We start from the raw sequence: 25,851 nt of genomic DNA on the forward strand, positions 1-25,851 counted from the left end.
TCCCCTCTCCCAGCACCCACCTTCCCCCCTTCTCCTCACACCCTGCCCCTCTCCACCTCCTCCCCCTGTAAAAAAAACTCTTCTGATGGGAAAGTTAAAAACATTTAAACGGGCATTTTTTCTGCACGCTGGTATTTTGCTAGGGATTCTGAGCTCCCCCTTTTCCTGTTTCCTTTGGAAGAGAGATCCCAGAGTTCGGAAGGTAATGTGTTTATTCATCTGTAGGGTGCACTCAGTTCAAAACCTTTTCAAGACAAGCTTCTGGTTTATACTGCTACTTCTGATCATGAGAAAGGAGAGGAGGAGAACCAGGCAAGGAAAAAGCATATGTGCTAAAAAAAAAAGAAATTTGCTGGGATGGGTAGTTACCCGGGGAACTTGTGATACGAGAGCCAAAGCTACCAATAACTTTCTGGAATCTGTTTTTGAAGCATTTTAAAGTTTTTCTTTAGGAAATAAATGCTTCTACATAGCATTCATTTTCAGATGGATGAGAGCCCATAAAAGTCTGTATTTTTATGCATCTCAAATGAAGGTATTGTCCAGTGATAGTGGGTGGATAATACTGCAATGAATAAGAAGACAGCTGGCTAGACAAGTCCCTCTCCCAAATAAGTCATAAAAATCTCAGTTTATTGTAATAAAACCATTAGAGCTGATCAGGCATTTTGTAAGAGGGTTTTGCCTGCCAGGAAATGCCAGCTTGGTGAGAGAAGAAAAAGTGATGCAGAAATGGGCTTGTCCCAACAAATCCCTCTGAGAATCTGCATGTCTTCAACATGGCCAGGGGAACCCCAGGGACTCCCTGGGCTGTTCTGACTGAGGCACAGAAGGACAAGTCATCCCTGCCACAATCCCCACCATCTCCAACTCCAGCCCTCAGACCAAGTTCAGCATTTGCCATCTCCAGTGACCAAATCCTCCAGGTCTGTGGATCACAAAGCAGCTGCACACACATCAGCTGCTCCCCCTGTTTCTTCAAGCATCTGAAATCCTCATGGTTGGATGGATAGCTGGAAGTCCTGGAACAGGTCTCCAGTTCCAGGAAAGTCCACCATACAGTTTTTAAAGGCCTTCTTTACAATGACCAGAGACAGAAATATTCCCCCCAAAGAACTGAAATTATTGTGGGATGGAAATCCAGTTTCCCAGGCAGCATTTAAAGAATATCTTCCACTCTCTGAAGTGCTGCCTTGTGCTGGTGATTGACCTCAGCTGAGCATGAGGAGCTGCTGCAGGAATACTACAGAATAGTAGCTATCCTCCCTTGCCTTTGAGCTTTTAAATCCTGATGTGATGCAACGTGTCTTGAGTTGGGCTCAAACAGCTGCCATCAATTCAAGATTTACAGGGAGCCAAAGAAGGACAGGAAAAGAAAAAATCCAGTGACAATAGGGACACCACTGAAAACACCAGTATGAAAGCTGATGAACTAAAACACTCTACTATTCCAGTTCCTTGCATTTTCTAGTTTAGGGCAAAGGTCATAACTGAATCCTTATGCCATGTACAGTATTATTTTCTTAAACTTTTACTGTTGCAGACATCCAACTCTTGATGAAAAGATGGATTGAGCACAAGACTTTCAGCAGCAAGAGTTTTTTTTATTCTTAAGAGAAATGAAAAAATGTAAAAAAAGGGACAAGAAACCCACACTCCCTTGTGCTGGGATAAGAAACACAACTCCCTTGCAAGTTGTACCACTTCCTTATGACCCTCTTTTGCTTGAATGCTTCACCTATTTTCCCAATCCTTCCCTTTACTTTTGGCTTTGGATTGAGGATCCTCCGGCTAAGGGAGTGTCACTTTTCCGTTTTGTCCCCAGCACAATGAAACTAATTTCAGCTGGGACACTGGATGTCATAATAAAAGAATTTATTACTTCTTCTATGACAACTAATAAGGGCAAAGCCATTGGAAGAGGGACATGTGAAATAATTGCCAGAACTTCTGAAAACTGAATAATTTGATGTTTTCACAATTTATTTCAATTTAGTAAAAGGTTCCATAGCCGTGAGTTATTTCTCAGACATAATTAAGAACATTTTAAACAAGAAGAGGCCTCTTTTACCCCAAACAAGGCTGGTTTTGAGCAAAATCACCCCACATGATGGTTGACACTCCAAATTTCAAGTCAGCCGTGACCACAACCAACATTTACATGAAAAATGTACAGAGTTTAAATTCTCATTTACACTGAGAATTCTTTACAATAATGCAGTAAAGGACATTTTTAGCTACTTAATATCTCTTTACCAACCAAAGAGGCCTCATGGTAAATGAGACACAGCCAGTGACTGAAAAACCACAATTTGGCGAATGTGCCTGAAGTTTCTGAGCCAAGAAATGGTGTGAAATAAAACTGATGTTTGTTTTCCCCACAGAAATTAGATTAAAAAAATATGTACAAGTTTCATACAGCAGCAAACGGTTTTCTTCACTTCTGCATGCCATGAGTTGCTAGAAAGGGATGGAGCTCCAGCTGAGGAGAACACTGACAGCCCTTCTTACTCCTTAGTCTGAATGATTGTTTCCTTCTAAAGCTCTTGTTCTTGAAGCCTAAGGGATTGAAATGGAATTTTGCATTTAATTAGAAAGAAAAAAAAAAGAAGAGGTGCTAGTTCAGCTTTCCAGCAAGAGGCTCTGGAAGCCTCCCTTCCCCACAAAGGAGTGAGTCACTTCTTGGAGGACTTTGGAGAAGTGCATAAACAGAGGAAGATGCCACATTCCTTTATGCTTGGCCAGAGACAGACTTCAATGGCCCACAAGGCTTCTTCCAGTCCTAGATTTTGTCCCTTATAGGAAAAGTAAATTCCTAGGCATCAAAAGAGTGGGGAAAGCTGGATAATTCAACTCCAGCAGCTCAAAGCCAAAAGCCAAACATGGAAAATGAGAAAGACAGTCTCCTTCTTTCCTTTTACAAGCAAAATCTCAGTTCTTTGGCTACTGACCCACAATAGCTCCACCATCACTGTCCATCTGACCTCTTCCAGCACCCCCTAACCAACACCAGCATTTATGACCCAGTTTGTTTTCAGGACTTTTCTGGGGATTTAAATAAAGCACATCTTTATGTGGGCTCTCTACACTGGGCAGGGTTTGGCAATGAGCACAGCACGGAACATCAGCTGCTGAACTTGTGGGAGACAGCCCTGGGTGAGGACAGGAGGCATTGCTGTAACTGGGATGGGAGCAGAAGAACAGGAACTCACAGCTGGAGGCTGCTGGAGCCAGAAGCAGCCCTCTGCGGGCAGAGTTTGACAGAAGAGAGGCTGGAGTAGCCCATACAAGCTGCTGTAACCCACTGTAATGCTATAAATAACATCCTCCAGGGCCTCCTTCTCTCACTTCAGTGCCATTTCTTATGTCTTGATAACAGCAATCTTTGCAGCAACCAATCCAGCCATAAAATGAACGAAGAATTTCATTCTTTATGTAGGAAAAGTTTCCTCTCTTTGCTGAGCAATGGGAAGTGAGGAGAGAGTGAGAGGGGGAAAGGCAAAAGTAAAAGTATAAAAAAATCCCAAAAACTTGTTATGGTTTCATTTCCAGGAGGGCCAGGTGGGGGAAGGGAAAGAGAGAGCTCAGTTTGACTTTGAACACATCAAGTGCTGCGGAGCCGTCAGAGCCACGCAAGGCAGAACAGAAAACAGTGCCCTGCACTTCTGAAAGTTGGCCGTGCCTGTTTTGCTGGGAGACTCCAACCAGAGGTGACAGGACTCAGTTATGAAAGGGGAATTTAGGTCAACAATCAAAGCTGCAGTCAGGGGGCCCAAGAACAGGGAGCTAAAGGTTGGGGCTGTTTTTTTCTTTAGCATGCTTTAATCGTTCAGTATCAAAGCGCAGAAGAACGCTTGAAAGAGCAAATATTCTACAGGAACCTATAGAAAGCTTTTATCTGTCCAGAGGAAAATAATTAAAACCGACAGATTTGGGTTAAGTATCCCCATGTTCCATGCAATTGGATAAGTCAGTGAAGATCCACTGGAGCAGTTCTTGAGTTCTGCACTGGATATTTCATGGTGTGACGTTGAACCCAATATAGTTTTACAAAGGGGAGAAATAATCTCTCCTTTCCTTTGCTGAGCTTCCCCCAGTCCCACTTCCTTCCACAACAGTTAAATAATTCAAAGTCCAGAGTGCTTAAGGCAACATCTCTGTCGATACCATTTCCAACACAGCTAAGAGGCCTCCTGAGGTCACCCCCTGAGACAAGGAGTAGTTCAAGAAAACCACCTAAGGCTTGCTCAGGTGGCAACATACTACTTAAAGAGCAAAAAGGGAATGTTTGCTGCTGCTATCTGTCTAGCTGAATTCACACCAGGCTTTATCCTTTACAAGCTATGTCAGAGGATTCAGACCTGAGAGAGAAGGATGGAGTTCTTTTTGTTCTGCTGTGAAAGACAAGAACTTCATCGTGTAGAAATACAGAGTCTAATACAGCCATGCCTAATTAACATTGAGAATTTAGCCCCAGGCTCTTTAAAATCAAAATCTTTATATCAGTGTAATTTAGCATCAAATTAAGCATACATTGTGTACTGTTTCTCAAATTCCCAGTCACTCATTTGCTCCATGAGATACCCTGAAGTCTGAAAACAGGGAGGTGAGAACAACTACAGCAGCAAGACATGAATTTATAGTGGCTGGTTAGTTATGAACATTACATAAATCCTTCCCTGTTGATAAAAAAATCATGTGGGCTGCAAGAGAGCAGCCACTGGCATGGACAATCATATTAGTGACACTCCAGTGAGCCTATTGTGGGAATACACCCGCTAACAGTATAGAAGAGCTTACTGCAAATACATCTGGTAGGCTGGGCTTAGTGAGAAATTACAGATTCTGAGGGTTTTGAGGTGTAAGTGAACACACAGCACAAGGCAGAGAGGGAGCTGAGTCCTTGCAGTGCTATAACAAGGCCAGCCCAGGGCTGGGTATGGCTTTTCCAAGGGCTCCTTCATCTGCAGCCTCAGCGTAAACAAGGGTGAGTGGGAAGGTTTGCTCCTCATCCAGACCTCCTTAAGCATTTCACAATAAAGCTGCAGGACCAGTGGAGATTGGTGCTTGGTGAATAAACTGTTTATGATCTAATAAACAGCTTTAGGCAGCCTTTTAGATGGACAGAAAAATGCACATCCTTCACAAGGGTCAAACCTCAGTCCCCACTAGGAAGTCTGGGATCACGGGAACGTTCCAGACAAAGGTAAGGATATTGTAATACCTGCAAAACTATTTGTTTCTCCTGCCTTGTTCTAAGAAACAACTGGACATTTTTGGATGAAGCTTGGAAAACCAGTATGTGTCCATGTTATTAGTAATTATTTTAACACACACAGGCATAGGGACAGCGAAGATAGTAGAGACAGGCTTCTCTTGGATCCTGCTTAAAGTCAAACTCTGATGTTCCATCAGGGAATCACTGCTGTGTGTCACAAATATGGGAGGCTTTGCATCCAGCTTGATTCAGACAAAAAATCAGGTTTTTGGCTGCCAATTTAGATTCTCTAGTGTTGCCTTATTAAAAAGTTGAGTTTAGTGTTTATGAAAACCCAGATAACCTTCAAGCATCAGAATGGAAAGCACTCAATTGGTTTGTTGGTTTGGCTGAAAGGGATCATCACACACCTCTGAACTCCCAAGCTTATCTCTGCTCACTGACCAGCAGAACCAGATTACAAATTAACCCTCCCATTGTACCTGAGGCAGCTGATTCACCTCCAGAGAAATCCTGCATTAGCACCATTCCAACTTGAAAAGCAGGTGTTGCAAAACACATGGATACACATGAGGAGGAATGCATGGAAACCATTCATCTTTCACAGACACATGCACAGCACACACAAACCTGAGAAAAAGGACACGAAGATAAAGGCACAGCAGCAGAAGGGTCATTGGAATTACACAGATTAAGGTACCCAGGAACGTTTAGTGGAACACAAGTCACCACTGCTTCCACATCTTCTCTTCCTCCCTGCGCTGTTTGCCAAACAGTGATTAGCTATCAAAGCTCTACAGCCAAATTTACTCTTGCTCACACTGAGTGGCTTTCCTCCCCTTTGTAAGAGTTAATGCTTGAGAGCAACCACAGAGTATCTTCTGTGGAAAGAACAGACACGTAATACCATAACTTCTAGGCAATCTAAATTATAAAGAGATATTTCTGGGCTCCTTTTAGAAAACAGCAGAGAGAATTGATCATAAACTGGGTCAAGATAGGTCAGCATACCTCAGAGCTGATCAGATGGCCAGAGCATCCCAGGAGGAAATATCCTCCTGGAAGGATTATTAGGGGCACATCTGTGCCATCAGATGACTGTGCACAATACCCATCAGCTCACGGGGAGTTCAATATGGCATTTCCTTTCAAAATGTGCTTTGTGTCTGACAAGCAGTGCAAGTCAATCAGCTGTGGCAGCGCCTGAGCCCAGAGCGGGGCTGGAAACGCGCCCGACACGCCGCCCTGGACGGCCGCAAGCACAGGGCTGGGAGAAGTGGAGCCCTGCACACGAGGTGGCTTGTGGTGCTGATCAAAACATACAGCCAGGATTAAAGGGGGGACAACAACATGGCTTGTTTTGCCTTTTATAATTCCCTTGTCTCTGACCTTTACGGCAGCTTTAGGGCAGTGCTGGAACCAGCTGAGCAGTTACTACTCCCAGCTGCAGCCAGGAGAGCTTTTACACCATTGCACAATGCATGTGTGTTTGCAGGGGGGAGGTTAGGGCTGGAGAACAAAGGAGGAAATCTAGTGGCACCTAAATCAAACATTATGATCAATGAGGGAGTGGGAAGAGAACCTGGGGAGCAGGGACAACCTTACAACCTTTCCAGGATCAGACAGATGGCCAACATCCACATTATTACAGAAACAAAACAAAAACAAAAAATTCCATGAATGCAAACTAGGGCACCCTGCGAGGAGACTGTAAAAATCACATCATGATAGCTTAGACTTGTCTTTGTAATTGAGGGGCATTTCCACATGAAACAGTTCTAGTTATTTAATTGGATTTTGAGAACATTCTTGGGCAGATACTTTGTGAGTGCAAAACTGAGTAGTTCCAGTGCATTCACGCTGATTTATACCCTGCAAGGACTTTGCCTTGTGAAAATTAAATATCTTATTGTAAAAATATCTTAGATCTTATCCAGACTCAAATATCTTATTGCATCTGGCTTTCCCATATGACTGCATCTTTCCTGTACTAATAGAAACAACTGAGGCATTTATCAACCTTCAAAGAACTGACTCCAAAACAATCCACAGAGGAGGAGGCTGCAATAGCAGTGGGGAGAAGGGAGCTGATCCTGCCTGTTTTCTGCTGTCGCTTATGAAAGGGATCTGGGCCTTCACTAATCATGACTATTTCATGCCTCAAATTCCCTGCTCCATACTTGCACACAAGTTCCAAACCCATACACAAACCACAGAGATATTTCTGCTTTCTAGGAAACGTCCTACTGAAAAAAAACCTGCCTCTCTAACATGATATAACTATTATAGTATGCATTCCAGATAGGCTGGAGTCACCACATACTAACCTAAGTATAGAATTTTAGAGCTTTATTATTCTGCTCGGTTTGAATCCAATTCCATTTGTTTGGGTACGATTTTCCTCCTGGAAATACCTGAGCCTGTATTTCTGCTCTGCAAATACCAGTGATCACTTGATCTGTGAGCACAAATAAATAGACATCTAAAAGCAAATTCTCACACAGATACTCATGATGTCTTAGAAGTGCACAGAAACAAATTCACACCTATTAAACCGAAGACTGTAGCTGTGAAAATTCAGCCTTTAGTTCTTAAAGGACAAGATGGGACAGCGATGGGCAAACCTCCAAAAGGTCACAATTCTGCTTCGCTTTCCATAAGTGTTGCCAAAGCTAAATCCTTCTCGAAAGTAATTGACCTTCTCAAGTCTGCAGAACTGGGAGAAAAATGTAAAAGAAACAAGCTACCTTGGAAGATTTTTGGCAATTCTTGTATTTAGCTGAGCAGCAGGAAATATCATATGTCCAACCTTTCTTATATTATTTCAGCCCTTCTACTTCTGGTTAAATTTGGAAGCACAGCAATGAAGACTAACAAAATACCATGTACAGGCACGATTTTCTCTGTGCAGGGGCCTCTATATACATGTGCACATGGCTTGGAGGGAGCAGACTGGGGCATTTGGAGCACTTGGCTTAAATTTGAGTTTTGAGGAACAGTCTCCAGCTGGGTATGGCTCAAATGAAATGAAATCCCATCTCAGAGCACTAATTAGCTTCAACAGGGTTTTGGCAACCCAGCTAAAGTCACAGGAGTAGGTCATTCCAGTATCCTCCATGCCCTGGACTGGTGTTCTGCCCTGAGAGTGAGGCAGACCACCCAGTAGGGGATGACAAGTTAAAGTCATCCCCAACTGATTCTCTGCTTTCTCATCCACTTTGTTTTTAAGGGTCTGCTGTGTTGGTTTCACATTCCTGGCATTGTCAACGGTCCTGCTTGCAGAGGGAAACCTTAACTTTGTCTCTCCCAAGTCTGTTCTGGAGGTGAACTCTCAGCATCATAGAGGTCAACAATAAAGCTCTTACAACCTTCAATGAGAAAAGATTTCAGTCTTGTTTTTCAGGTGGTTTTCAGACAGTGCACTGGACTGTTTCAAAGGGGAGAAGTCAAGTCATTGCTCAGCACATCATTCTGGAAAAAGGTGACAATATCTAAACAGGATTTAAAATACCACACGAAACAGAGCCTTCCAATTCAACTGCAGTGATGGTGAGGAAACACTACAATCAGCTGGAATTATTGTGGTGATTAGAAATATCCTACCAGTGTCAAGGAGAACCCATAGAAATTAAAAACAGAGAAATTAAAAGATTTGAAATTAGTATCTTAGTGCTGCTTAGGGCTGCTTTACTGTTGGCTTCAACCATTTTTCCAATAATAGCAAAAAAACCTCAGAATACTCTGACATTAGAAGTTCTTAGACACAATATGGGTGATCACTGAATTAATTCATCTTTAAAGACCTTGCAGTTTGGAAAAACAATTAGTTCTGTATTGAAAGCTATGGTGACAGATATTCCACCACTCTGCTCAGAAAGGTTTTTCAATTACTGACTGTTCTCAAGGCTAAAACACTGCTAAAATAATGTGTTCTAAAGTTGCTTAGTCTCCACTGGATCCACTGGATTTACTTATGTCCTCCAGTATTCATTTCCAACCCACAATTATCAGTTTAATATTCCCAAAACACTCATTTAAAGATCATGGTGATCAAGTCACCTCCTAATCTTCTCTCGTCCAATACTTCAAGACTTGTTACAAATCATAGAATTATTGTCACCACTGATTGTTTTCTCTCTAAATCCTCTTCCATATAACATCTTTCTTAAACTTTAGACACCAGAATGGGACAAAGTGCTTTGGCAACAGCCACTCCAGTGTCATTACAGGGGTAACACAACCTCCCCAGTCCTGTTCAATATCTCCTTGTTTACCCAGCCAACAATGACTCCAAACCTTTGGCCATAGCCCCTCATTGGCAGCTCACATTTACATGCTTTATCTATTCCAACAGGCAGTTGCTGCTCCACATTCAGCTTCCAGGTGAAAGATCCTTTTTTCCCATCCATACTTTGTGTGTGACCTGCTGCCCTTCTCTCTATATGAATGACTTCACATTTGGCTTTACTCTAATGCATAGTTTTCATGTTCTCAGCTTTTGAAAACACCCAACTGAGAGTCCTGTTTTGGTCATTGTTTACCACTCCCTGCACTCTGCAACATCTGCAAATTTTATCAGCACTGATTTTGTTTCCTTGCAGGTTGTTGACAGAAAATATTAACTAGTAAAGAGCCAAGATTGCATTGTGCTGAATAGGAGGGAATGTGGCCAGAGTCACACTGTTCAGGCAATGGCTCTGTTTTTCAGCAGGGGAAAATAAATACCTGTGATACTCATGAATACGAGCTTACACAAGTCAACAGAGAAAAGATGGGACAAATAGATAAGTAGGAGATTGGCAAGATGTGCCCGCTGTCTTTCTGTCTCTTTGGCATTCCACAACCTCAGTCTTCCCTTTACAGCAGCACAGGAACCCAGCACGACCCTGGCTAACAGGGCTTCTTGGCTGAGCATTCCAACCTGTTGGTGCAAAGTAGTGGCATTTGTCATTCACTGCTTCATTCATGAAGCATTGCACTAATGACATTTCCTCTTCCTTACAACAGCATCTCTCTGCAGGCTGCTGAGAGCCATATCCCACCTTTGGAGATGGAAAGGACAGAGCTGAAGGTGCCTTGCAGCAATTGCAGAGCGGCAACTAAAACCCCAAAGCAACTCCTGTGCACTTCCACTTTGCCACAGAACCAGCAGCTGGAATTTGCAGGAGAGGGAGTCTGCTTCTCTCACACAAGAGTTGCATCACTGCTGAAACAAACACCCTTTCTTTCTCCCCAAGCATCTAATTTATCGCTGAAGGAAATCTCTGTTCTCTTTCCGAAAGCACCAGCCAAGAAGGAACCTCTACCCTTTGCAACAGCCTCTGTTTTCTCCTCTGCCAACTGGTCTCTGTCCCTCCTTCCCTTATAGAACATCTTGCTGTAATGCTCTGCTAGAATAATGTTCACATAAACCCGTCTGCCTGTTCCAGCTTGTCCTGTCACCAGTGTGTGACAAGTGTCAGAGAAACCCATAAAAGCCAGGCTGTTGGCTCGACAGGGCAAAGGACACCATGTGTTGAACACATTGACAGCTCTCAATAAATAACAGCCCTGCTGAACAGCTGGTTGGGTTGCTGGGGTTTGGAAGAATGTTGGCCACACTGCCTACTTGCGTGCGTCCTCCTCGGTGAGGCACTGAAAATCCTGCATGTGGGGAGAGGAAATACATCACTCCCAGAATATAGCAAAGAGGAATAAAAAAAGAAAGTATCTGAACACAAGTTAAAATCTCAACGCAAGTTTTGTGACCAATTTTGGACATACAGAAGTGCGATATGTTGTTGGTTTGTTGATATAGGTGCAAAAGATGTTCCTCTTGAGGGAATGGAGAGTTGGGTGGTGGTAGGAAGAACTGTCCTAATCTCATTTCCTTCTTCCCTCTCTCATGGAATACATAACTCCCATTTCATTCAGGCTGAGCACTCTCAAGACTGAGAGCACAGAAACTGTTCACAGAACAGTTTGGCCTTCACAGCGTGAGGCAAAACACAAGGTTTTGGCAAAAAGAATTTTGCTTCTTTGCCTCTACCATCAGTGTTTGAGGCTCAGAGAAGAGTTTGGACCAACATTCAGCCTCCTCCTGCTGCAAGGTCTCTTCCTCCAGGAGTGCAAGTGCTCCCAGCCCACCTTTGCTGCCAAATCCCAGCCCTGCAGAAACCTCTGGAGAAGAAACACGGCCCCCTTGCTGTCTCATTTTGCCTCTGTGAGATGCAGCTGCTGTTGCTTCCCTCACTGGCCTGTTCCATGGAGCCTGCAGGTGTTTGCAGATGGCCATTTCCCAGTAAAACTGGTGGTATGCCGATGTTTAAAACAAAATAAAATAAACCCCCCATGCTACAGCGTCCAGTTGAAGACCACTGCTGTTTGAGCATTGCCTCTGCTGAGACACAGAATGTAAACAGTCTGTTTGATTAACCATCCCTAGCAAGAGGACTGCGGGGAATTCCAGCCTTTCCCAGCAGAAGATCTTCTGCTCTTCAATAATTCAGAACTCTTCCAAGGGTAAGAATGAATTGCTCAACTTTCCTGCAAGGAGAAACTGTTGATTGTTATGCTGGAATTCTTGGAGGAAGCTCACCAGTATAAACCAGGTCCATTTCCACCACTACTCCACCCTGCTCCTTTATTTAACCTGCTCACAGGCAAAGGGATTGTGCAACAATTGATAAACTCTGACCATGCTGCAATGCAAAATGCTCTCTTCTGATTATCTTTCCCCCAATGGGAGGTGGAGACACCACACTAGGGTAGCCTTACAGATAAGACTTGACAGAAAATATTTGTACTATTTTAAATGATCCCATATTAAGGTTTGGAGATTCTGCCAGCACTGGACACCTTTTGTAGTACACTTCTAAATCTTTGAGGCTCTCAGAACTAAAAGTGAGACCACAACTTCCACATTGATAATATCTGTAAAAGCTCCCTGTAAAAGCCCCAAATTTCAAGCACACTCCTTATGGAAGAGAGGGAGCCTGGAACAGTGGCATGAGCCCTGCATTGACACCCCACCTGTGCTCAAGTGAAGAACCATGGCCTTGACCAGGCTGCCTCCCTTACTGCCAGAGCTTTCCTATATATGATGATCTTCCTGTGCATTTTGAGTGGTCAGAAAGATTTATTAGAGGATCCAATTATCTCCTGGAAGGAAAAATACTCCTAATCCACTCACCTTGGACCTGAGACCAAGGTGCAGTGCTAAAGACACAAAGCAGGAGCAGCCACAAGAAAATGGACTATTTATTCAGTTGCCCCTGTGCTGTCAGAGATTTGTGGGACCTCTGGAATGAGTCAAAAAACATCCTGTGTTTTCCAGCTGCTGGCACCATTAGCATGCTTTGCTCATGCCCAGGATGACCACAGTCCCGTGTTACCCACTCCCCTGGGTCCTGCCCACTCCTACCTCCTGAAGGGGTGGTTCTGTGAGAATGGTGTGCAACACCAGATGTACCATCAGCCCTGTGCTCAGACTATAGTGGACAATTATCCTTTGGGCTATTTTAGTCCTTTTACAGCCTTTGCGCAACTCAAGAGCAACAGTTTTGCCAGGAGCCAGAATCTAGATTTTGATGTTAAAACAACAACAACAACAAAACAGAATTGGTGGATTTACCAAGAAGAAAAACTACAGGGTTACTGAAGTCAACCTTCCTGCTTTGGGTTCCCAAATGCTCTCCGTGCTGATTTCAAAGCAAAATTAGACCACAATTTTTCCCCACTTCTTTTATATTTTCCACAACGATGGGAAAAGATGAGGAAGACACAGAGTTAGACAGGCAAACATCTCATCAAAGAAACTCCTACAAGCAGATGCAGGGTAGGAAACATCCAGCAACCCTGCTGGCTCCAACCCACAGCCCGGGCCTGGGTGCGTGGTTGATTTTCACTAACTAACTTTTCTTCCCGTGAACTTCCTCTGAGGGTGTTTGTTTATAAACAGAGGAGGGAATATTATTGCTGGAGATGGGACAGTACGGGCGGGGGTGAAGGAGTTGAGGCCACAAGCCTGGAGAGCAGAGTTCAGGAGTGTTTGTTGCCGGAAACACAAAGGGCTCACTGTAACACTGGTACATGGCCCAGTTCCACAGCCTGGAGGGATTACGATATAGGTATATGCAGAAAATACTTCAAAAGCAAAAACAACCCCACATTGTGCAAATGTTTCCCACTGCATCACCATAACCATTACACACCCAAATAAAACCACCGACAGCGGTGACGGTGGTTGGAGGTTGTTCTCCACAACATTTACCTCTCAGCTGGGTCAGTTTCCCCATTGCATGCCCTCTGTCTCTGCCCCAAATTCTACACTTTCACAGGTCTGGAGCAGCCCCCCTCCCTGATTTCCTCTCCAAAGGAGTTACTCTAGGTTTACATTGGTGTGTTCAACAGCAGAATCTGTCTTGTATTGCTCGCCCTTCCCTCTGCCAAGTATGTTTCAAAACTGTGTGTGTAATCCATTTAGTTAACATTTGCTTTTTCTCCAAGTACTCCTTTTCTCCCTGAACATCTCCATTCACGAGCTACAGCACAGGAGGCTTCCAATTCTTGTCTAGTTTACGCTGAAAATAATTCTCATTAAATTATCACTGGTGAAAGGTGCTGTTTTGACCTCCGAGAGGCTGCTCTGTTTATCCACAAGACAGATGACATGTAAGACAGTAGTAATGCAAGCTCCAGATTTCAACTTTAGCACCTCAGACTTTACAAGCACAGATGCTGCTGCATTCAGAAGAAACTCCCGTGGACTGGATGTACAGCCTCCCTGGTAGAAACACTGGTTGTTCAGCCACGAGGGTGTGCACTGGGTGGGGATCCCTCCCCAAAAATCCCTTGGGGCCCCTTCTGCAGCCTCTCACCTGGTCTGGATTTAACTATGGGGTACGCTTTATGGAGTTGCTTTTGTCCTTAATTTATTAACTTGAGATATACAGAGGCAGATTTTTAGCATTTCCTAAGAAGATAAGCAGCTCCGAGTTCAATGTTTTACAAGCCATTTCAGCAAGTCAATACAATAATCAATGTGCAGACAGATAAAAAATATCAAAGTATTCCAATTTAAATTGGAGTACTCTGAACCAAGGGGCTTTGCTGATATTTGTTTTTCTCTCCCATTGGGGGCTGCACACACTGTTCCATCTGAGAGATACAATAATTTGTGTGGATTCAATCATCACCAGTGTGTCTGGCTCAGAGATATGAATTCCAGACCATCTGATTTTCTGCCATTTCCAAAGAGCTCATGTCACAAATTCCAAGTGCCTTCTTCCCCCAGCCTCTGTGTTGTCACCTGCAGGATGTCACCTGGCAGGTGACAGACTCCATCACCACCACTGGCTCAGCACTGCCATCATCCACGGAAGAACCATCAACAGCTACAAGGACACATCCTACAGGAATTAGGGCATGTGACTCCACATGGAGAACAATCTCAGCAGAGGAATAACCATCATCATCCCTAAAAAATAATAATAAAAAGTAACAAAAGGGCTGCTTTTGTTTGATTGCTGAATTTGTCACCAGCACACTGCCACATCCAGGACAAATCGAAGCATCCCTCCTTTCCTCAATTTCCCTGATTTTAAGGGATGTGTTCTCTTACACCTGAGATTTATCATCATCAGTATCAGAAAGTTTTGTGGCAAATTCAACACTATAAAACCATAACCTTGCTGAAAAGATAAAGAGAAATACCAGCACTAGGAATCATTAGTACAGGAGAAAAAAAAAACTCCATTCAAAACTAAGTAACACTGGTAACAGCAAAGGCCTTTCCTCTCCATTTCATTCCCTGTCTTAAATAAAACAAACAAAATAATGGTGATAAAATCTGTTTCCTCAATCCAGTGGATGATCTTTGTGAATATGTTTCCAACACTAACAGCAGAGAACAGACAAGGAAGAGAACGAAGGGGGAAAGGAGCCTGCAGCTGATGCTCGGTGTCAGGAACAGGGCTGCTCTTCTCCCAATTCCATGACGACAGAAGACTCCTGGGAATCAGATGAGGGAGGGGAAGATGGGTCAGAAGAGAGAAATCCATATGGGAAAGTGATTTAAAGCAAACAGAGAGACAATAAATTAGATAATGAAAAGGAGGAAAAATACGGCAGAGGGGAGGAAGGAGAAGAGATTAAAAAGCCTTAAATAACACCCAAAAGGAAGACTCGAGAGCCCACCAGGCCCCAGGAGGTGCCCAGCACAGAACAGAGTGGTTTGTTTCTCTCACACAGCAATTCTTTTACTTTCATGAGCTGGTATCATATCTCTCAGCTGCTGCTTCACCAGGCCAACTCCAGATGCTTCTCAGTTTCACTTCCCCCTCACTCCCTCTCTGTGCGAGCGAGCACTCGCTCCTTGTTTGTGCACGGCGAGGATGGATATTAAACAGAACAATATCAATAATTCCCAGAAAATAGGCGAGCCCGTGAGCCTGGCTGAGCACTCAAGCACACTGCCTGCTTACCCTGTGTTCCCACAGCGCTTCCAACAGCAGCTGGCCAAAGCCACCAACCTGTGGCCACCCTCGGAGGGGACACCACCCTCCCGCGGCACAGGCGACGGGAGAGGAGCAGGAAAGCAGCGACAGTGCAGAGAGGGAAGGAGGGAAAGCAGGGGAATCAAGGACACCAGATAGAAGGGGAAAAACTGAGGCTTGGATGGTGATAAGAGAGGGTGGAGGGATTGGACGGGGAAGTCACAGAATTACATCACCCTGCAGAACAGAAAACGGGAGAGTGGGTTTGGAATAGGGGAGATTTTAACGTTAAAAAATAAAAAGGAAAAAAGAGAGGGGAAGAAAAAGAAGAAAGGTTGAAAGAGAGGCCAGTTTGAGATTTGGAGTATAGCAAAACCAAATAAACATGTCTCCTTCCTCTGATGTTAGGGCTTCACAGTTTTTCTTCTCCCATGTCTAAAGAAAAAAAAAGTCGGCAAAATAAAAGATACTGAAGCAAGGACCACAGACAGGTCCAGGCTGTAGAGAAGGGCTGTGGAAAACTCTCAAATCACAGCCTTTGCCAGATTCAGCCAAGCTCAACGGTATTTTTCATGATCTTGACCAGGTCTATCAAATCCTTGCTTCCTGTGTAATCCAGCCCCATTCTGCCAAGGGATAATTGACCTGTTTTCATATTTGTTCACTTTTAACTGTGATACACAATGTACCCTCCCTTGGTGCTGCCAAACTTATGGATGCTCAACAGTCGTCAAATTGTTCTGAGCACTGTCAACGAGGACAGCAGAAAGAAACATTTCTGTGGTAAGATATTTCACTCCTGTCCTCTTTTTACCTTGTTTTTTTGAGTTCTGCTCTGCTCCTGCTCAGAGTAAGAGTACTTTAACTTCATGGATGGCTTTGGGGAGAGTAAACTTTATAATAGGCACTAACATCAAATCAAAGCAGTTTACAAGATGTGCCACTTGTGTCAGGATATGTGGGGAAATAAACAAGCTGCTCCTCCTTGATCATTGGAGTTTAAATGCTCTATTGATCTGGGAAGAAAATCAAAGGGGCTTTGGAAATGGTGTGTGTGTGTGCATGCATGCTCACAGCAGAGAAAATGAAGAGAAATGTGGAGAGACAGAGAAAATAGCACAACAATCAAGTATTCCTTCTCCACAGAAAGGTGAAACAAAATCAAGAATCATATCCAGATGTCAGCAACCCCCAGGTGGGAGATGGGCACAGAGCAATTGAAGGGTGAGGTCAGGGAAAAGGTACATCTTCATCTTCAGAAGCCTCTTTTTTGGGAAAACAAAGAACCAAAATGCACAGCACAGCAACTGTGCCCAGAACAATGCATGAAGCAAATGCCCAGAACCCAGGCAACAGAAGAGTCCAATAGATTTTGCATTTATGAAATAGGAAGATTAATCTATACTGCCCATGTAAACAGTACTAGATGGAAAAACTGGTAGCATTGAGAGAGGAGGGTAAATGAAGAAAAAGATTATATTAGACTTGCTGATGCACTTGAGAGAAAAAAAATATAGAGGATTTTGATCAAACAAGTATTTTCTGATACATTTTCTCAATCATCTGGAATATAAGATGTGAAGAAGTAAAAACACAATCAAGCATTCATTCCTACTACAACTGCAGGGATGTAGGAACTGCCACACAGGCTAAGACCAGAGGAGGGTGAGAAGTGTTTGATAAAATATTTTTCTCAGGAAAAGGGGAAATTAATCAAAACAGACTATCTGTGGGAAAGGATCAGTTTTGGCAAATATTCCAACTTAAAATTTCAATAGAAGTTTCATAACTGTCAAAACACCTGATTCACTTTAACTCTCTGAAAATAACAAAGCTGATACCTTTTACCAGCCAATGTTTTTCTTTCTCATACTCAACAGTTTTCTCAACCAATGTTTTGGATTTTAGGTACTTAAGATGTTGTCGATCCGTCCTTTTCTTTTCCTGTCTTACATTAAAATGGTGACTCCCAGTCTTAGCTAAAGAGCTTTGGTTTATAGTAGAGCACTGGGAAATCTTCTGTGGCCTGTGCTATATCAGAACCTACAAAGTGGATTTTCTGTGAATGTTTGGACTAATTATCTGCTGTTATATCCCTGACACTGCAGGGGACTGAATTTGGCAACCCAGGTGGTCCCTCCTCTGCTTCTGCTCCTGTAATTTCTATTGGGGAAAAGAAAAGAGGAGGAAAAAGCAACAGATAAAATTAGAAGCAAAACTATTATATGGGAGCATTTCAGTTGACCCCAGTCATGGAAGGGTTTATTTTTGTTTTTTCAATATGTCTTTTTGAAAAAAGACACTCTACTTTAGCTCTTTTTTTTTTTTTTTTTTTTTTTGGTCCTGGCTCAGGACAACATGAAAACCCAGTGTGAAAGCACTTGGTTAATCCTGTGGCCTTGAGAGCACCTAAACCCTGTTGGTTCTGCAATATTTTTTCATTAAATGTTTTGGGTTGCAAAGAACCTTTAAAAGTCATCTCATTCCACCCCCTGCCATGGCAGGGACACCTCCCACTGTCCCAGGCTGCTCCCAGCCCTGTCCAACCTGGCCTTGGGCACTGCCAGGGATCCAGGGGCAGCCACAGCTGCTCTGGGCACCCTGTGCCAGGGCCTGCCCACCCTCACAGGGGAGATTTCTTCCTAAGAACTGATCCAAACCTGTTCTCTTTCAGTGTGAAGCCATTCCCTTTTGTCCTGGCACCCCAGGCCTTTGTCAGAAGTCCCTGCCCAGCTCTCTTATGCCCCTCCAGGCCCTGCAAGGCCACACTGAGGTCCCCCCAAAGCTTCTCCTGTGCAGGTGAACAATCCCAGCTGTGCCAGCCTCTCCTCCCAGCAGAGCTGCTCCATCCCTCTGATCCCCCTGGTGCCTCCTCTGGATCTCTGCAGCAGCTCCAGCTCCTCCCTGGGCTGGGCCAGGCCTGGGGCAGCTCTGCAGGTGGGCTCTCACCTGAGCACAGGGGCACAATCCCCCCTGCCCTGCTGCCCAGACTCCTCCTGGCACACCCCAGGACAAAATTGGCTTCCTGGGCTGCCAGGGCACAAAACACTTTTGAGTTAAAGGTGCTCCTGGATGCATTGTGGCTTCACCTCTCTTGTGACAGACCCCTGTCCTGGCAGAGCCAGACCCAGGCTTCAAGGAAGGCATTTCTGCACCAAAACTCCCTGCTCCCTCCAGGTGGCTGCCCATGAGCTGAGTCAGGCCCCAGTGACCATCGAGGTGCCCACTGGCACTTGGATCCTTGCTGGTCAAAGTGCTCAGCCAAGGGTTTCTCCCACCCTTGGCAAAGGTGAGTGGACTCAAAGACCATGGAGCTGCCTCAGCAAACACCTGGGTCAGCTGTGCAAGCAGAGACCTGTTTAGCACTGGAAAGTGGCTCCTGTGTGGAGGGTCTGGGTTAGGGTTCCAGGGAGCCAGCATCAGTGAGCCCCTCTGGGATTTGGGATTTCAGCTCATCCCTCCCCATGCCACGTGCGGCTGGGGCTGACAGGGGCCACCTGTGCTCAGTGCACCCACAGCCTCAGCACCCCTTGGCCACCTACAACCCCCTCCTGGCATCGTGGGGTGGCAGTGGGGGCCTGGAGAGCAGCTCCAGCCTGATTCCCAGGGTGCTCCAACCCCGCCCAGGGCTGGCTGTGGCCATGGCTTCGCGTGCGAAGGCTCTCCAAGGGCTTCCCCTCGCCCTCAGCAGTGAGCCCGCCCTGCACAGCTCTGCTCTGTGCTCCTCCAGACATCCCCAGCAGTCCCTGAGGACAGCCCTGCTCCTGCTCTCTCTCTCCAAACACCATCCTCTCCTCTTGCTTTCTGCCTCACGCAAGTTTTTCTAACTGAAACAGCCTGGCTTGGAATAAATCAGGCTGAAATGAAGCTTGGAGAGGCAAACTCAGCCTGGGACACAACCCTGTGCCTACAGGACACAGCCATACGTCATTTAGGAATCTAAATTTGCCACCCTTCACACACAGAGTCAAATTGCCCTCACTGTTTTATTACCATTTAATTAATTAGAGTAGCCTACCTGTAAGTGCTTTAAGGGGAAAAAAAAAACCCCAGCTTTCTTCTAACTGGGCTGTTCTGACTCTAGAGTGTAGCTGGTCAAAAGAATGAGACCAGATTAAATTGGAATTGCCATAGAAAGAAAAACCAGTTTCTGATTTTTGTCCCAGCTTCCACAGGCTGAAGGAAATATGCTGTTCAAATGCAAATATTTAGTAAATGACAAGCTGTGAGGGGATTTTGCTCAGTGACCTATGAGTCAAGCCATGTCCAGATCCATAGTCATGAAGTGGATAATCATTTGAACCCATCCACAGGGAAGCCAAACCCACATAGCTTCCCCCACCCTTCAGGATGGTGACTTGGAGATTTGTCACCTTGCAGGAACATCTGTGCAGGTGTTCCAGCTCCTGTCACTCCACTCTGCCCACCATGCCCAGCACCCTGGGACCTTGCACATGCCAGCACTAATTAAACAACAGAACTACACGTTTTATATTTGACTTCTCCTTCATTGTAGTTCTTCATTACAGAACACAACTAGAAAGTTCATACAATTGAAAGACAACAGGCTGTTGAAAATGCCACGTGATCTACCTGCTTATTGTTTTAAAGGTAATGAAACTCTGAGTAAACTCTCTATTGAAAACATCCTCAAGTTCTCAGCACACCCAGCACGAGGATCAGCTCTGGAGATAGGACCCAGCTCACCAATTCTACCTGAAGTGTATTAAACAAGTATCAGAGTCCAAAACTTCAGAAGGAAACAACTCTCAAAGCAAACATGTATTCTTTAACTCTGCAGAGGGACTAGACCTATGCAGCATCAATTACACATCATTTTAATTGCCTAATTATTGGACCCTGACACGGATGTTTCTCAGTCCCTTACATGCAAAAGCTGTGGCTTTTAGTGAGCTCCACCATGCTGATTTTGGCTTTTCTTTCCCTTTGGATTTCTGCTGCAGTTTTATGTTCATCAAGGACTGAAGTTGGGAAAACATAGGCACTCCCTTACATATGAAGCCTTATTAAGTTGGGATCATGCTCCCTGTTGGCAGGCTGAGGAATAGAGAGACGGAGGGGAATGAAACCAAGAAGTGGGGCAAAAAAAACAACAAAACAAAACAAAACAAAAACTTTCACTCTTCAGAGCAGGCACGCCTTCTTACTCCGGCTCCCGCTGCCGATCATTCATCCCGCTCCTCTCAGCTCCCAGCCAGTTAAGAGTCAACATCTCTCTCCTGTGAAAACATGAGCCACCCCAGAGCCCAGAAAACACCCTGACAGGGACTCGGGAGCATCCCGTTTCTTAGGATGGGCTTGAGTTTTCACAGCGGAACCGAAACACCTTTGATTACAGCAGCAGCAGGGTCAGCAGCGCTTTGAAGCCCCTCATTTCGCATGGTGTGCGCGCATTACCTAACCCAGCACAGCCCCTCCTTAACCCTTTCCTGCCCCAGCATCCACAGGCGGCGCGGGGGAAGGTGCCCGAAGCCGCTAAGTGGCTCCCTGCGCACATGTGCGTGTTTACAAGAGGGATGTGCTGAGCTGCGGGCTGGGTGCGCACATCCCAGCAGGGCTTGTCCGAGAACTCTGCGGCCCGGGAGGGAGGGAAGGATGGAGGGAGGGAGGGAGGGAGGGAGGGTGAGTGCGCAGGAGCCGGGAGCTGCTCCGGGAGCCGCACCGCGGGAGCCGCTCCGAGGAGCGCAGCCCGGCCCCGACAGGGCTCCTGAGCTTTTGCGTAACGCAGATCAATGGGTCAGACTTCCAGTTTCCCAACAGCTTTCCCTCTGACAAATGCCAGAGCAGATAGCAGTGCAGTCAAACAGGGCGGCAATAACATCGCTGCCAAGCAGCGTGAAAATTGGCAGAGCCTGGCACCAGGACTGCCTCTCATCAGACACAGGGCACGGCCCGGCACAATGACGAACCCACTTAACAGCGCTGTAAAATTAGCCATTTATGAAAACAAATTGAATACTGCAGCAGAGGGTGACGTAAGGAGAGTTGGCTCCAGACAGAAACTCCTGTAGCCTGGATTAGCAGAAGAACTCCGTTATGCCAGGGCTCAGGCACAGGAGCTGATAACAACTTGGGTCCTATAGAGGATATTTAACAGACACAACAGGTTTCCCCTATAGGCACACAGGGGGCTGCTCCTGTACCACTTGCAGTAATTTCTTGCATGCCAGCAGAGAGTGGTGCAAGGGGAGCAGTTGTCATGGGCGGAAAATGAGGAGCAGAAAGTAGGGGAAGACACAAGAGCAACTCTGGAAAAGAGGTGTATTCCAGTCAATCCCACCCCTTCCCTCAGATCTGTACAGCCACAGAGCTTCCCAGTTTGCAACTGGGACGAAAGTTGGGGAGAAATTCACTTCTGGTACTGCCAGCAAAAGTGCCCCAGTCCCTTCCCCTCCAAACACCCAGATGGGCTCTTGATTTCAGTGGGGTCCTACAGATGCAAATGCAACAGCAGAGCTGAGCTACTCGGTCTGTCACATCCCAAAACAGTGAGAATGTGAAAGCCAAGAGTTTTGGCAGCCAGAACCCTTGATTTCCTCATTGAGGGAAGCGTAATCTCTCCCTAAGCTTGCTGCAGGTCTGGGAGGCTGTGGTGTGCAGAGGATACTCCAAGTGAGTTCCTCCTGGACCTCTTCCAGGTGTTTACACACAGAGCCAAACCTGGCTCCTCTTCAAGAGTGCGTGCGAGGGGGGCAGGGGGAGCTTAAAAATAAAATAAAAATCACAAAGTCCTCCCGAGCTGAGCTGAAGCTCTACGGTGCAAAACTGGGGCATTTCTCTTCATTTTTCACAGTGGAATGTTATTTCCATGCATAAAATGGGTCAAGTGTTTTATACAGGCAACAACCTAACCTCCCCCATCCAATTAAAGTATTTTACTACAAATGATCTTTGTGTGTGTTTGTCTAGGTTCCCTGTCGTGAGAATTAGAGATACTTGCACCAAATACAGACATAGGGTCCTAGGTGTTGGATTAAACACATTAAAAAAATACCCTGACCCTGTTTTGGTACCGATGAGATCTGTGTAAACCCCAATTCTGCCTTTCCCAACTTGAAAGGGAAGCACTTGGAGCCCTGGGGTTTAAGTTAGGGTTGGGAACCAGAAGAGCAGAGTGTGAGAAAGCCAGGGGGAATAAATCACGGAATACCGTGCTTCACCTATGAAATCACTGCTCTGAAGGCACACGGGACCAGCCCATGCCCGGCACCTCCTGCCCACCCCGGCAGCCCCGCACAGACGGCGTCTCCCTCCTCACAAGCGAGCGGAGCAGCTGCGATTAGGGAAAGTTAAGGAAAAGCACGGCTGAGTTCATCTCAGTTTCTTTGGGTGTTTTTTTTTTTGTTTGTTTGTTTTTTTGGTTTTTTTTTTTTGGTTGTTGTTGTTGTTTTCTTTAGGACAAAGCAACTTTACTGCGAGACAGCAGCTGCGGCGGTCGGGGATGGGGCAGCGGAGCCGGGGATGTGGCAGCAGGGAGGGTGGCAGGGGACAGCGGGGACAGCGAGCAGGGCTGGCGGGGCAGCGGCGCCGCCGGCACAGGCAGCGCTGCCTCCTGCGAGGAAGTGACTCCACTTAAAGGGAAAGGGGAAATCCTCCCTGTCTCTTTAAGGCATCCTAGGACATGGAAACCTTGTACTTTCAGGGAATCTCCTTGCCAAAAGAACTGTAAAACATGTCTTCCCCCGCCCCCCAATACCCGTTTCTCTTTCTGACTTGTATCCTTTTTTTTTTTTTTTTTTTTTTTTTAAAGGGCATTTCCATTTTCTATGACTTCCTTCAGAGCAAAGATGGATGTGGCGACATTTATAAGGGTTTGTAACCCTCCGAAAAGTATCCGATTTCACGACAACTTCGCTGCACTTTATCACTAAAGCGAGGAAAGGGCGGGAGGTAGAGGGAGGGAGGGAGGGGGAGAGGGAGCGAACGCGGGGAGAGGGACCCAAATTCAGGATGGGCTCATAAAATTTAAATAAGAAAAGTGCAATACTCCTTGTTATTGTCCAGCTCAGACAGCTTAGACTGGTAGCTGCTTTGAGTACTAAATGATTTTATAGGGCTGTTTGACCTTAGAATCATTGATGTTACACTTGCCATTTCTAAGGGGAGACAAAAATACTCCACACATCCTCTAGCTGCAGTGCGAGTCCCAGCCGTAGCTGAGTGTCGAGGGGTTGGGAACTTTATAAACTCATTTGATTCATTTGAGGTTACACAATAGCCAAAAAGTTCCTTTATAGCTTTTTGGAAACCACATGCTAACACTGCATCTAAAGAGCGAACAGTGGAGTACACTAAAAAGCCAATAAAACCAAGGAAATCGTAGGGGGACCTTAGATATGCGTTTCTTTGCAGCCACACACCACTCACACACATTTCTTTCCATACATACAAACAAGCCACTTTCAAATGCTCTACTTACAGTTTTCCAGCCTGAAAATCAGACAAAACCCCACCGTAAGAGCTGCCTCTTCTACCTGCGCCTCAACCCGCGCACCCAGCGAGACAGAAACCACCCCAGGGCACTGCCATTTCCCCTATGCAAAAGTTTACATAACTTTTCCTGCGAGCCTATACTTCCAGCCGGTCCGCAGAGCTCCGGGATCTCCCGGAATATCTGGCGGGGCGAAGGCGAGCCCGGCGTGCTGGCAGAGGCGCTGCCATCCATCCATCTATCCATGCATCCATCCATCCATCCCCCGTGTGCCGCGGGGCACTCCCGCGGGGCTGGGTGTGCACAGCCCGCTCCCGGACACACGCACGCCTCCAGCCGGCTCCCGGCACGGAGCGGGGATGCTGCAGCCACAGGCACGGCCAGACCTACCTGCAATGACAGCCGGAGATCTCTGTCCGCCTTCGGCTTTCAGCCACACTTGCAAAGTGAAGGCATCTCGGGGCAGCTCAACGTCTGCCTTCAGCCGCAGCTGATCACCTTGGCCACTGAAATAGAGCGCCCTGCTCGGGGTAAGGGACTCCTCTTCGTCCTTTACCTCCCGCTGTTGCCTCCTGCGGGGGACATGCCCAGGCTCCAGCCCAGCAGTGGAGCGCCTTCCTCGGGCTAACCTGGTGGCACAGGTGCCCGGGGCAGTGTGGAGGAGCTGGCGGCTGTGCCTGGTGTCCCTTCGTGCCCTGCGGGAGCGCTCGTCCATCCCACATTCGGGTCCACTGGCTAGGGCTGTACAGAGAAGCGCAAGAGGCAGCAGCAAACTCCAGAGCTGCATTTCCAATCTTCCCCCCCCTTCTCCCCTGCAAATCCTCCCGATCTGCCAGCTTTGGGCTCCTCCTTGCCTTGACTTTCTTCTCTTGTTCACCCTTCTTGGTATTTGCTCTTTTTATAACCCTTCTCAGTTGCTTTTTCTTTTCTTTTTTTCTTTTTCTTTCTTTCTTTTTCCTGCTTATAGATTTTTTTTCTCCTTAAAACAAATAAAATCAAATAAATCAAAACTACTTCTTGGTTGAAATGTATTTCTCTGTTCTTCCTTCTCTATCTGTCTTCTTCTCCTCTATTCCTCCACAGCTGGAACTCCTCTCTCTCTTCTTTTTTCTGCTGAATTTTCTTCCCTTTATTTTTTTTTTTCCTCTTAAAAAAAACACACACACACACACTCACACACACTCAAAACAAAACAAAAAACCAAAACAACCCCCCAGCTTTCTCCAAGACTCAGACCCACTGATTTCCCTCCCCCCAAAAGATGCTCTAATCTATTTATTTTTTTGGCCTCCTTTATAACATAAGCCACAACCCCCTCCTTTCCCCCAACCTCCCCCCCTCCCTTCTTCTCCACAAAATGAAAGAAAAGAGAAAAAGCCCCTCAGAAGATGAGTAAACAAGAATATGCTAATCTACTCTAGGGTGCTCCACCTTCCCAATTGAATGATTCCCATTAAAACTGCAGGGATCATGACTAATCAATCAGCTTGAAGGAGCAGATAGCTCCAGAGGTTCAAACACTTTTGCTGTTTTGCTTTTTCCCCCTTCTTTTCCTCTCTTCCTCTCTTTCCCCCTATCACTTCCCCCCCCTTATTTATTTTTTAAAGAAGACAATCAAGATGAATGGATCAATGTGACAAAAATCCTGCACCCCCCTTTTTGCAATCTCCCCAGCTTTCTTTCTCAGTCCAGTCCAAAACACACAT

At 45.7% G+C, this 25,851-nt stretch overlaps 1 protein-coding gene across 2 annotated transcripts in view; it reads right to left on the reverse strand.

Annotated features, from left to right (window-relative positions):
• Positions 1–25,436, reverse strand: part of PAPPA (pappalysin 1) — a 180,631-nt gene extending 155,195 nt beyond the window's left edge. The window contains exon 1 of one of the 2 annotated variants that reach the window (XM_059865083.1): positions 24,536–25,436. In XM_059865083.1, coding sequence (XP_059721066.1) covers positions 24,536–24,932 — 397 coding nt within the window. In that variant the 5' untranslated portion in view covers positions 24,933–25,436. The remainder of the gene's footprint in view (positions 1–24,535) is intronic. The other variant, XM_059865082.1, reaches the window with a different exon arrangement.
• Between the last annotated feature and the right edge of the window lie 415 nt (positions 25,437–25,851).

Source organism: Haemorhous mexicanus, chromosome 21, assembly GCF_027477595.1.
Source record: "Haemorhous mexicanus isolate bHaeMex1 chromosome 21, bHaeMex1.pri, whole genome shotgun sequence".
NCBI lineage: Eukaryota > Metazoa > Chordata > Aves > Passeriformes > Fringillidae > Haemorhous > Haemorhous mexicanus.